This window comes from Callospermophilus lateralis, chromosome 19, assembly GCF_048772815.1.
Source record: "Callospermophilus lateralis isolate mCalLat2 chromosome 19, mCalLat2.hap1, whole genome shotgun sequence".
NCBI lineage: Eukaryota > Metazoa > Chordata > Mammalia > Rodentia > Sciuridae > Callospermophilus > Callospermophilus lateralis.
The window spans coordinates 21701952-21714049 of NC_135323.1; the positions used below are offsets into that span (position 1 = coordinate 21701952).

The 12098-nt window shown below is 47.3% G+C and overlaps 1 protein-coding gene across 2 annotated transcripts; it reads left to right on the forward strand.

The window, feature by feature from the left end:
• The first annotated feature begins 277 nt into the window (after window positions 1–277).
• On the forward strand, window positions 278–6557 carry Stx4 (syntaxin 4). 2 transcript variants are annotated; one of them, XM_076839998.2, is made up of 12 exons: window positions 278–408; window positions 505–1328; window positions 1506–1607; window positions 1717–1816; window positions 1939–2013; window positions 2603–2673; window positions 4392–4500; window positions 4573–4649; window positions 4871–5008; window positions 5942–6052; window positions 6123–6221; window positions 6278–6557. In XM_076839998.2, the coding sequence occupies exons 2-11, from the start codon at window positions 1299–1301 to the stop codon at window positions 6204–6206; spliced, it is 897 nt and encodes a 298-aa protein (XP_076696113.1). In that variant the 5' UTR covers window positions 278–408; window positions 505–1298; the 3' UTR covers window positions 6207–6221; window positions 6278–6557. The 2 variants fall into 2 exon arrangements, with proteins under 2 accessions (XP_076696113.1, XP_076696112.1); XM_076839997.2 differs by having other exon boundaries at window positions 6305–6557.
• Window positions 6558–12098: the final 5541 nt, after the last annotated feature.

The following is a 12098-nucleotide window of genomic DNA, read 5'->3' on the forward strand; positions in this document are numbered from 1 at the left end:
TCAAGTGAATGAATAGAGAGCCAGGTTAGGGAAGTGGCACCTAAAGTCTAAAGATCAGGGAACCCTGGGCTTCGTCTTCGTATACACGACAGGCTAAAACTCTGTTCAGAAATATTTCGTGAGTCCTTTACAGCAGTAGGTACTGAACTTGATGGGGAGGATTTAGATAAGAGCAAGATAGTCATGCTCTGACCTCAGGCGAAGGGTAGGGGTGGGAGGTGTGAGTGGCAAGGAAGCAGCCCGCTCAACATAATACAGACACTTTTCTTCTCAGCCTGAGATGTCCTGAAATGGTCTCACTGATCGGAAATTGGTGAGTGCAGCGGGACTGCAGTGTTCCTGCAGGGCGCCGGCCGCCCACCTGTCAGAGGCTGAGCCAGGAGTATGCGGAAGAAATTTCTGCCCTGGGTGAGGTCACTTTCCACCCCCAGATTCTCTGCCTACTAACCCCTGCAATTCTTTGACGCTGAAGACTTCGGATCTTGTTATTTTCTGACTTTCAAGGTTCCATGATGCTGACAGTCCCAATTCTAAGTCGTAAGTCTGCCAACGCTCCTGGTCCCCAAAAGAATACAAGCGAATTCAAGCCAATGTCCCACCACCCACTGCCTCAAAAGGTCTCTGGGATAGTCAGTACCCTCCGCCCCACCTCGCGGGGGCTGTAGGGGAATAGCTCAGAGCCCGGGTGCCGTGGACGTCGTGAGACTGGTCTCGGAGGCAGCGTTGACAGAGCCGGGACACGTGACAGTCAGAGTCACGTTCTGCGGTTTGCGAGGCTGGGACCCAGGCGCTCACGTGACGCGAGGGGCGCCATGGGGTGATGTGAGATGCGGGTCTCTTTCAATTACATAGAAATGACGCATTCCCACCCCTTTTGGCAACAGATTTCCGTTGGAAGAAGCGACGGTTCCGGTAAAGGGGGAGGGCTCTAGCATTGAAGCAGTTTTGCTTCCGTTCGGGGCTCTATAGCTTCCGACCTCGCCTTTCCCCCGGGCGAGGAAGAGACGCGACCTGCTGCGCATGCCCCAACTATCCCAGAGGGGCGGGGCTGAGGCTACGGGAGCGGGAGGGGGGGAAGAAAAGGGAATTCCAACCTGTGGAACTTGGGGGGTCCTGAAGTCGGCTCCTTCCCATTGACTGTGGACAGTGCGAGGGTCAGGGTCTTTGGCGGCTCATGAGGGTGTTGGGGTCCGCAGGGTGAGGGAGGGGGCTGTCAATGCGAGTGGGGTGCGGGACTTCCAAACTTAGAATCTTGAGGCCCTCTGGGCTCAGACGCCGGGGAGAGAGCTCCCGCCGCCATGCGGGACAGGACCCGCGAGCTGAGGCAGGTGAGAAACTGGGGAAGTAGGGTTGGGGGCTGGAGGACCGACTGGATTGCAGGAGCCCTGGTCTTCGGGACAGGGAGGGGTGGCTGATGGCCAGGAAGGAAAATCCCGGAAGACTATGGGTCCTGCGGGGCGAGAACTGCAGCATGAAAATGGTGCCAGTGACTTCGGCCCTGGCAGGGGGATAACAGTTCGGACGATGAGGACAAGGAGCGAGTTGCGCTGGTGGTGCACCCGGGCACAGCTCGGCTGGGGAGCCCGGACGATGAGTTCTTCCAGAAGGTAAGGGGCTGGGGTCTTGGCCTGGATTCTCGGGGGGTAGGAGGACCGAGGAGCAGTGAAATCTGGAGTACCCCAAATCTCTTTCAGCCATCTCGGTCATCCTTCTTAGGTCCAGACAATTCGGCAGACTATGGTCAAGCTGGAGAATAAAATCCGGGAGTTGGAGAAGCAGCAGGTCACCATCCTGGCCACGCCCCTTCCCGAGGAGAGTAAGCGAAACCCCCGGTGTACGCATGCTCAGCCCAATGGATTGTGGGGGTTGTAGTTAAGTGCAGGGTGATTTCTTGAGGTGGGGGCTGTGGTTGGGGAATCAAGGCCTTCTCTTGTTTAGGCATGAAGCAGGACCTGCAGAACCTGCGTGATGAGATCAAACAGCTGGGAAGGGAGATCCGCACCCAGCTGAAGGGTGAGCTCCTAGGTCCTCCCTTCCCTTTGGTTCTTCCCTATTCCTGGTATGTCTGGGGAGTTTTGCCTCTGAGAGGCCAGTGATACATCCAGGTCACACAGCAGCCTGGGTCTAGAATCTCTGTGCCTGGCATCCAGTCCACTGTACTTTTCATAACATGTGCCTGCTTTTCAGGTTCCTTTATTTAGAATGAAACCATTTACTCCTATAGTTCTTGCTGCTCAGTGTGCATTCTTTGGGTTTTGTAATGAGTCTTCTTCATACTCATGGGAACTCACTGATGTAATGCAAGGAAAAATAAACTTTCTGTTGCCAGAGGCTCAAAATTGGTGTCCCCCCCACCCGCGACCCCATGGTGTTGGGATCTAATCCAAGGCCTTGTGTATACTGTGCATACATTTTACCACTGAGCAACACCCCCAGCCCCTAGTCATTTTATAATAAGTTATAGTTCCCTAAAAAATTCCCCAGAAATGAGAAGCTCCCTATTAGGTAGCTGTGATCTGGCTGTGGCCCTTTTTCCTGGTTTCCAATTTCCAGAAGTCTTGAGTCAATATCCTTTTCTCCGGACTCTTGCGTCTTCCCACAGCCATAGAGCCTCAGAAGGAGGAAGCTGATGAGAATTCTAACTCCGTCAACACAAGAATGAGAAAAACCCAGGTGGGTTTAATTTTCCTAGAACTAGGACATTTCAGTAAGTGGTTCATAAATCATTAAATGGCAGATGTATGAAGGAAGGGCCCTTTAGAGATCCTTGAATCTTAACCTGATGATTTTCCAAATAGGGAGCTGAGGCTCAGAAAGGGAAAGTATTCACTTAAGGTGAAGAACCTAGTTTTCCTGATATAAAATCTATTATAACACCCTGCTTTCTTCTCCATTCAGTGAATTTCTTTGTTTCTACACATGACCTTGGCTTGCCTACAGGAGACATACTTTCAAGAAATGAGATGGGGAATATGGGTTGATTAGGGAGCAAACACATTATTCATGTATGACTTGGTGACTCTGCACAGACAAAGTGAAGGAGAAGTCAGAAATGACTGGCAACTTTCTTGCCTACATGGCAGGGACATCCTTGGCCCCATGGACAGTATTCAAGAAATCAGGAAGAGGAACTTTGCTAGGGCAGCACCAAAGAGGAACTTCACTGGGATGACATCTTAGTAAGGAGATTTGAAGTAATCTGACTGGCTCCTTCTGGGTGTCCAGTGAGAAGTGGCTTGAGGTTCTTGGAGGTTAGGGTTGGAGTTGGTGGACCCAGAGCTCAACAAAGGTCCCAAATCGAAGATGAAGAGGTTGGAGCATTTTGAAAGGGTGCAGTTGAGTCCAGGAGAGCAGATATATCTCTGAAGAAAGAATTCTAAAGGATGAGCTTATTTAAAGTATCAGTGGAAGAACAAGGTGGAACAAATTGCCCCGGAGAGGATGTTTTAGGGAGAACCTAAAGCATGGTGATCTCCAGTTTAAGCAGTGAGACTGGCATTCAGCAAGCATTCAACAAACATACATTGATTGCTCACTGTGTGCTGGACCCTTTTTAAACCAAAAATCCCTATTTTGAGGGACTTATATTTTAGTGGGGCAGGACAATCGCCATAATAATAAAAACACAATAAGTATTAAGGACCAAAGAGTAGGAGAAGAGGGTCAAAGAGTGCTGAGAAGGTAGGGTTGCAATTTTAGTAAGGTAGTCGGCTGACAATAGTGTTCGGTGGTAGTGCTTGTGCTTAGGATGTTCAATCTCCAATCCCTAGAGCCACAAAAAAGATCTTAAAAAAGATGGAGAAAAGCTGGGCGCCATGGGCACATGCCTGTAGTCCCAGTGGCTTGGGAGGCTGAGACAGGAGAACCATGAGTTCGAAGCCAGCCTCAGCAAAAGCAAGGCACTAAGCAACTCAGTGAGACTCTGTCTCTAAAATATAAAAAAATAGATCTGGGGATGTGGTTCAATGGTCGGGTGCCCCTGAGTTCAATCCCCAGTACCCCCCAACCTCAAAAAAAAAAAAAAAAGGAAGAAAAAGCTTCATTCAGAATGTGACATTGGAACAAAGATTAAAAGATGTTTGTGGGGAATAAGCATATTAGAAGAAGCAGTGAATTCAAAGGCTAGTAGTGGAAGTAAGGAATAAGGAACACTCAGGAGGGAAGGAGGAGATAAGGTCAGAGAGTTACTGGGGTCAGAGAAGATCATGTAGGGCCATTTAGGCCTTGGTTAGGGCTTTGGCTTTCACTCAGAAGTGAGGGAGCCTGTCAGGGTGGTTAAGGCAGTAGGCACCTCATGACAGTTCATGTTTGCTCACTATATCCTTGGGATGCTGAGGCCCAGAGAGGCAGGGATCCTCCTGAGGTGCCCAGCTTGTATTCTCCATCCTTAGCATGGGGTGCTGTCCCAGCAATTTGTGGAGCTCATCAACAAGTGCAACTTGATGCAGTCTGAATACCGGGAAAAGAACGTGGAGCGCATACGGAGGCAGCTGAAAATCAGTGAGTTGGAGCTCTAGACCTTTGGTGTCGGGTAATGCTGACCCAGCTCTGAGCTGGCCTTTTCTTTTACAGCCAATGCTGGAATGGTTTCTGATGAGGAGCTGGAGCAGATGTTGGACAGTGGGCAGAGTGAGGTGTTTGTATCCAATGTGAGTGCCCATGGCCATCTTCCCTCTGCTGGGCCTCCCATTTTCTCTGATCCCTGGTGCCTTTTGACTCAGGGCATACTGCAGCCCAGTATGGAGTCACTCATCAGGTTCCTGACTTTGCTCCTTGGCTAGGGGACTGCCCCAAAAACCCAACAGGAGCTTCTGACCTGTTGCTGGTCACCCTGTGATCTATTCCCTCTCTTCTGTCCACATCCCCCCAGATACTGAAGGACACACAGGTGACTCGACAGGCCCTAAATGAGATTTCAGCTCGACATAGTGAGATCCAGCAGCTTGAACGCAGTATCCGTGAGCTTCATGAGATCTTCACTTTTTTAGCAACTGAGGTGGAGATGCAGGTGGGTACTGTGGGCAGCCCCCAGATGGGAGGCTATGCATAGTCAGAGCCTCCAGTCTCAACCTGGGACCAATCTCTCCACCCTTAGACTCTTTCCTGGGCTTTTGTGCTCTTCCAGGCTTGGCCATGTCTCAGGTGGCCCCTACTTCCATCCCTAGCCAAATCCCCAGAATTGTGCCCACCTCCACTGCTACCCAGATGGCCACTCTTTTGTATATAACCTCCCATCCATCTCTCCAATTTGCACCTACCCCAGGTATGGCCTCAATCATGGCTCCTCCACTACCAACAGAACCCACCTTCATGATTCTAAGAGCTCCCAAGTTTCCCCCTAGAGGATCTGCCTTCTAAAATTTGAGCAAGGTTGGGGTGTCAGTGGTATTCCTCTGGCCCATTGTAGGAGCTGAGGTAAGCTTCCAGCCCTGTCCTTGAGGAGCTGACCTCAGTAGTGCTACAGCCAATGCCCTTTTGCAGCTGGGAGTCATGGGAAAGGGCTTTCATTCAGTAGGAGTACCAGGACCTGAAGGCTGGTAGTGCCAGGAGGAGGCAGGAACAGGGAGGGCTTCATAGCAGCTGGGAAACAGACATAGAAGAATGGATGAATTCAGATAGATTTGTAAGGGGACAAAAGTTCAATATCTATGAAAAAGGTAGGAGCCATTTGAGGCCCGTGGCTCCATCTCGCCCCTGCAAATGGAGGTTGTATGAAATAAGGGAACAGGGGAGAAGGGATCACATTGATTGAAGGAGGCCAGGAAGCCGTCCTTAGGAGTCAGAACTTTTATCAGATCTGGTCCTGCCATATCTTCTTTAGTGCAGTTTTTTTTTCTAAGACTGTCCTTTAGTCATTTGTGTCTGGGGTGGGCAAAGGAGTTGCTGAGCACCACTTGCCTGGTCATCCCTGTCTCCCTGAATCATTCTATTTTCTGAGCAGGGGGAGATGATCAACCGGATAGAAAAGAACATCCTGAGCTCAGCAGACTATGTGGAACGTGGGCAGGAACATGTCAAGAAAGCTCTGGAGAACCAGAAGAAGGCGAGGAAGGTGAGCCTCCAGCCCTGGCCCCAGCCCCAAGTGTTCCTGAGTGATTTTCCTGACTCCTCTTCTCCCACAGAAAAAAGTCATGATTGCCATCTGTGTGTCCATCACTGTTCTCATCCTAGCTGTCATCATTGGCATCACCACAGCAGTTGGATAATGTTGCTCATTCTCGGTGAGATATGGTGGGCTTGCCCTGTCCCTGGCACCAGCCTTCCCACCTCCCCTCAGACCCTCTTCTCCCTTCTTCCCTTGCAGGTATGGGGAGTACCAGGGACTGGGGCCTGGCCTTCTCTCCCAGCAGCTATGGGGGCAGGGCAGAGTCTCCAGCTGGACCCCTGTCTGGACACTGGCCCCTGTGCAAAGGGGCAGATGGTTCTTTCAGGATTGACAGCTGCTTATTCAGGGGGGCCTCCCCCTTCAGGCCATGATGCCTGGGGAAGGACCTGTAGTGTCCTGTTTGACTGGGACACATGGTTTTGTAAAAAAATTAAAAAATCTTGGAAACCCCTGTGCATGTGTGTTCCTAGAAGGATTGGCCCAGGGCTTCCACTGTCTAGCTTCCCACCTCCTGGCCACTCCTGGGGCCAGGCTCAGTCAGACAGGCTCAGATCAGAGTGCCCTAGGTGTTGTGACCACAGTGGACTGGCTCTGTCCTTCTGCTCTCCCACAGAATGGGTAGAGTGATTGGGAAGAGATTCTGTCTGGCTCCCAGCTCATACTTTTCCCCCACTGTGAGTACATATACCTGAATTGATAAGCTTATCAGGCAAGGCTGGAACCAGGTGAAAAGTGTGTGTGTGAGAGAGAGAGAGAGAGAGAAAGATATTAGTAGTGTCCCTGAGGCCAAAAGGAAGAGGCATCATGAAAAAGTAATTGAGTAACTGAGGCTGTTACTTTGGGTACAGTGGTCAGGAAGGTCTGGTCTCAGAGGGGACATTTATTTTGAATGGTAAATGAGAAGGATTCAGTTATAGAAAGATGCAGCCAAAGAGACTGCCAGGCAATCTCAGCAACCTAGGCCCTTTACCTGAAAAGCATTGCTTTTTATGAGTTCAACTTAGAGAGCCATGACTCCAGAACAGCATACCTGATTACTGCAAGGTTACCAGGTGGAAGGAGGTAGAAGAGTCAGAAGAGCAAAGACCCTGATTTCCATAAGACATTTGAACTACAAACCCTAACTCTAAATTCTAAGCATTCCTAGTCCACATGCCTCATTTCTGGAGGATGTGGCTCCTGTCCCAGACACTTGGTTTCAAAGGGTAAGCCGATTCCTGGCTCTGATGCGTGGTTGGAATAGGGGTGTGCTTGGCTCCGGTCCCCAAGGTCTGGGGGCGGAGTTTTAGTGGCCCAGTCCATCCCACTTTCAATCCCACAGGCTGCTACTGCCCCTTGTGGCTCAGGCCATCCAGCTGCAGGATGTACCAAGAATTGGGGAATGGATACAGGTGGTGTCATTGGTGCATTTGGTGTGACACCTGGATCTGAGTTGGGGGAGGGACTGGAGGGCAGGACTGGGTACAAGGATTGGAACAAGCTAATGGGGGCCTGCTCTCCCTCCACCTGTGGCAGGGTAGCTACCTGCAGCACCTACCTATGGCCCTAGAGTGGCAACTGACAACACCTGTATCTGGTCAGAGATCTCTGGCATCTTGGCCAGCAGTTTGTGTATGTGGTGGGGGGTGAGCTGAGGCATTGGCTTGGTTGCAACTGGAAAATGATTGGCTAGCGGACTTAGGGGTGGTCATCTCTACTCCTTGATATTAAATAGTTCTTAGATCTAGGAAGCTGATATGGGCAGGACTTCCAAGTGAGTCCACAGACAGGCAAAAGTGGTTGGATCACAGAGCTCCAGGGGCAAGACGAAACTTCCAAAAGAGGAGGGAGGAATTGTGGAGGGACTTGCAGGGGTAGTGAGTTAAGGACTTTACAACAAAGAGCTTCCCATTCCCAAGAGTGTGCAAACCCAACCTAGATGACCTCTCTGTGGGGAAGCTGTGAGAGTGGGAGGATCCTGCCCCAATACCAGACTGAATTTGGACTTGGGGCCTCTGGGCTTCCCTGATTCTCTACCTCTTCCCCTGTGGCCTGCATTTCCAGTGGAATTCTTTCCAGTTGGCTGCCTTTGTCCTCTCTCACCTCTCTGCCTTCAGAGTAAAACCACAAAATCTGTGGCATCTATGGGGATCTGATTCTCTGGGAATCCACATCTATGCAGCTGGATGTTCTTGTACTGAACAACATGTTAGTGCTTCTTTGCTGTGCTGGACAGCGTCACCCCTGAAACAGAGATCACCTATTTCATCCAGAAAACCATTCAGAACCTTCTGGAAGAGGTGAATAGATGCTCAGTAGTTTGAACTTCTGTGGATTGTGGGGATGCATGAATGGTTTGAAGAGGTGAGTAAAAGTTTGGAACAGACCTGGCAGGCAAGTGAGCAAGTGGACCAATGCACCAGAGCTCCCACAGGTTTTCCTGTGTACACACCATTCCCTGTGGGACACTGACCTTAGGAAAGAGCCAAGAGGAGGTAGATTTTGCATTGAAATCCTGGTGTGGTTGCTTTGCTTTAGCTTAACTTTCAAGGAACAGACTATGGGTTAACTGTAACTTTTTCAAACCTACCTGTTTACAGTCTAGCTGCAACTTACTCAATATTTGTGGTTCAATTTCCCAAGAAGCTGGTCTAGTCCACTCTCCAGGTCAAGCTACATTGACCTGCCTAGGAATTGTCTGTCCTTGAGTCATGACTTTTATTCTTGGCCAAGATGTATGTAGGGTGCTACATGGTACCGAATGCTGTAGTGGAGTGTGTATGTGGTGGATGGAGGAGTAAACAAGATCAGTGATTGACATCTTTGGTACAGCCCTGTGGCAGATAGAATTATTGTTTCAAATATTTATTGTCCTTCCCTACTGGGCCTCTCACTATAGAATAATTATACACTCATGCCCCATTGACAGTAGTGGGGCTATGTGCCTTGGCTTTCATTGCCAATGGAATATGAGTAGAAAGGTAAAGTATCACTCCCACCTAATGGGGAGACAGAGGCAGGAGGATCACAGGTTCAAGGGCAGCCTCTGCAATTTAGTAAGACCTGTCTCAAAAAGTGAAAAAGGAGGCTGGGATGTAACTCAGTGGTAGAGCCCTTCTGGGTTCAATCCCAAGTGCAAACAAACAAAAAACAAAAATAAAAACAAAAACATTCCACAAAATAGTCTGGCAGCTTCCCTTGTCTTTTCCCTCTGTCATGAGCCTGGCAATTTCTAGATCTAGAATTCTCTTTGAGCTTGGAACTCACAATGAAATGACATGAAACTAGGCTGTAGCCAGCCCACATGTAAGATGATGTGTAATGTGAAAAACATGTTTCTGCTATTGGCTACTGATGTATTGAAGTTGTTCATCACCATATTATAATTAGTTTTAAAACTGTTACAGAATTAATACCTAAAATTGGGGTGCTGCTACAACAACAAAAACAAAATAAGCCTAAATTATGTGGCATTGGCTTTGAGCTAGACAGTGACTGGTGAAAAACTACTATTGGAAGTTGGGAGAATGGTGATATGATACTTGTTTTGTAGTCATGAAGCATCTTGTTAAACTAAAGTGGGAATAACCAAGAATATAATAATGACTAAATGACTTTAGGGCTTTAGGCAAAAAAATATTAAAATAGCATACATTGGCCACTGTTGGGTGCATTGACAGATTACTGTAAGAAAAGAACAATTCAGAAAAATTGGTGAGTTTTTTTAAAATTTGTTTTTTAGTTGTAGTTGGTACAATATAATTTTTTATACAATATCTTTATTTATTTATTTTTATGTGGTGCTAAGGATCCAACCCAGTACCTTACACATGCAAGGCAAGTGCTCTACCACTGAGCTACAGCCTGCCCCCAAATTGGTGAGTTTTTAAGCAGAAATGAAAGAGAATAAAGAAACTCCACTTTCCCCCACCCCAGTATTGGAGATTGAACCCAGGGGCACTTTACCACTGAGTTACATCCTCAGCTGTTTTAATTTTTTATTTTGAGCCAGCCTCAACAAAAGTGAGACCCTGTCTCTCTAAATAAAATACAAAATAGGGCTGAGGATGTGGTCATGTGCTCCTGAGTTCAATTCCTGATAGCTCTCCCTCCAAAAAAAAAAAATAACTAAATTCAGGTGCATGACACATGCTGCCTATAATCCCAGATAATTGAGAGGCAGAGCCATTAGGATCACAAGTTCAAGGCCAGCTTGGGTAATTTAGTGATACCCTGTCTCAAATTTTAACGAATTAAAAAAGGGAGAGGATGTAGCTCAATGTTAGAGCACTTACCCAGCATGTGTGAGGCCCTGGGTTCAATTCCCAGCACCAAGAAAGAAAAAAAAAGATAAAACTGACAAAATTTTATGAAAACTCATTTTTGTGACAAGGGCCAGCCACATCAAGTGTATTATGTCTTTTGTAAAAACCTCTGAATTTATAAGTGGTTCCTAAAGCTGGGTAAAGTTCCACATGCCTATAATCCCAGTGAGTTGTGAGGTGGAGGCAGAAAGATTGCAAGTTGGCGGCTAGTCTGGCAACTTAGACTGTAACTCAAAGTAAGAAATAAATCCAGTGTGGTCAAGGAGAATAAATGAAAGAGGATTGTCCACTCCAAGGACCAAATATGAAGAACGAATCAAGAAACTATTCCCAGGAAGCAGTTCTAGGGAAAGGTGGGGGTCATTCTCAATATCTACCCTGCTAAATTTTAGATTTACTATGGACCAGTAACTGCTGCATCTCCCATTTGTCCCTGTGAATGGGAGCATGTACTGTTGTTTTCCTGTCCTTGTTCTACTATTTTCCTTTTTTGGTACTGGGGATTGAACTCCAGGCCTTGCACATGTCAGGCAAGCATTCTACTACTAAATTATATCCCAAACCCCTTATTCTACTTTATATGTTGGGGGTATGTGTGTGTGTTGGGAGGCAGGGACACAGATGACTCTCTCTCTCTCTCTCTCTCTCTCTCTCTCTCTCTCTCTCTCTCTCGTCTCTGGATCAAGGGAAGCCACATCTGAACATGATATAGAGATTTGTAAAGATCTGTCATGATTAGATGGGTCATTTGAGTTGTCTTTCTTGGGGAGGGGATGCATTTGTTTTGTATGTGGAAAACAAGACAAAGGCAATAATTGTGATGAAGAGGAAGATTTTATAATTGTTCAAAAACATTCACTGACGCTTTCTATGGGGCTCAATCACATGGAAAGATTATTCCTACTCCACTGATGTCATGTTTGGATATATGGCATGCTTTAGCCAATGGAACTTGAGTGGAAATGACATATACCGAAAGAAAAAAAAAAGCCATCACAGGCCAGGCATGGTGTTGCACACCTGTAATCCCAGCAGCTGGGAAGGCTGAGGCAAGAGAATCCAGGTTCAAAGACAGTCTCAGCAACTTAGTGAAGCCCTAGGTAACTTAGCAAGACTCTGTCTCAGAATAAAAAATAGACTGGGGACGTGGCTCAGTGATTAAGTGCCCCTGGGTTCAATTCCTGATACCAAAATAATGATAACAAATTTTTTAAAAAAGAGTCATCATGGGGGTGGGGGGACTGGGGTTGTGGCTCAGCAGTATAGTGCTCACCTAGGACATATGAGGCCCTGGGTTCGATCTTCAGCACCACATATAAATAAATAAATAAATAAATAAATAAATAAAGTAAAGGTATTGTGTCCAAGTATAACTAAAAAATGAATTTTAAAAATGCTTAAAAAAAAAGAGTCATCACAGGGTTGAGGCGGTGGCTCAGTGGTAGAGTGCTTGCCTAGCATATGTGAGGCACTGGGTTTGATTCTTAGCATCACATATAAATAAATGAATAAAATAAAGGTCCATACATCCAAAAAAATATATTTAAGAAAAAGAGCCATCAGGGAGTCTGCCACCTTTCCTCACTTTTCTCTGTTGAGATTGAAAGTTCCAGATTGAGTTGTTCCTTAAGATTGGAATAAAGATGGCATAGATTTAGGAGAAAGTAACCCAGTGGTAGAGCACTTAC

What these genes read in the sequence shown, in the direction of transcription:
- Stx4 (XM_076839998.2), top strand. Translation starts at nt 1,299, where the DNA reads ATGCGGGACAGGACCCGCGAGCTGAGGCAG. An exon ending in CAACTGAGGTGGAGATGCAG is followed by an intron (nt 5,009 to 5,941) that starts GTGGGTACTGTG and finishes TTTTCTGAGCAG; the next exon opens with GGGGAGATGATCAACCGGAT. An exon ending in ACCAGAAGAAGGCGAGGAAG is followed by an intron (nt 6,053 to 6,122) that starts GTGAGCCTCCAG and finishes CTTCTCCCACAG; the next exon opens with AAAAAAGTCATGATTGCCAT.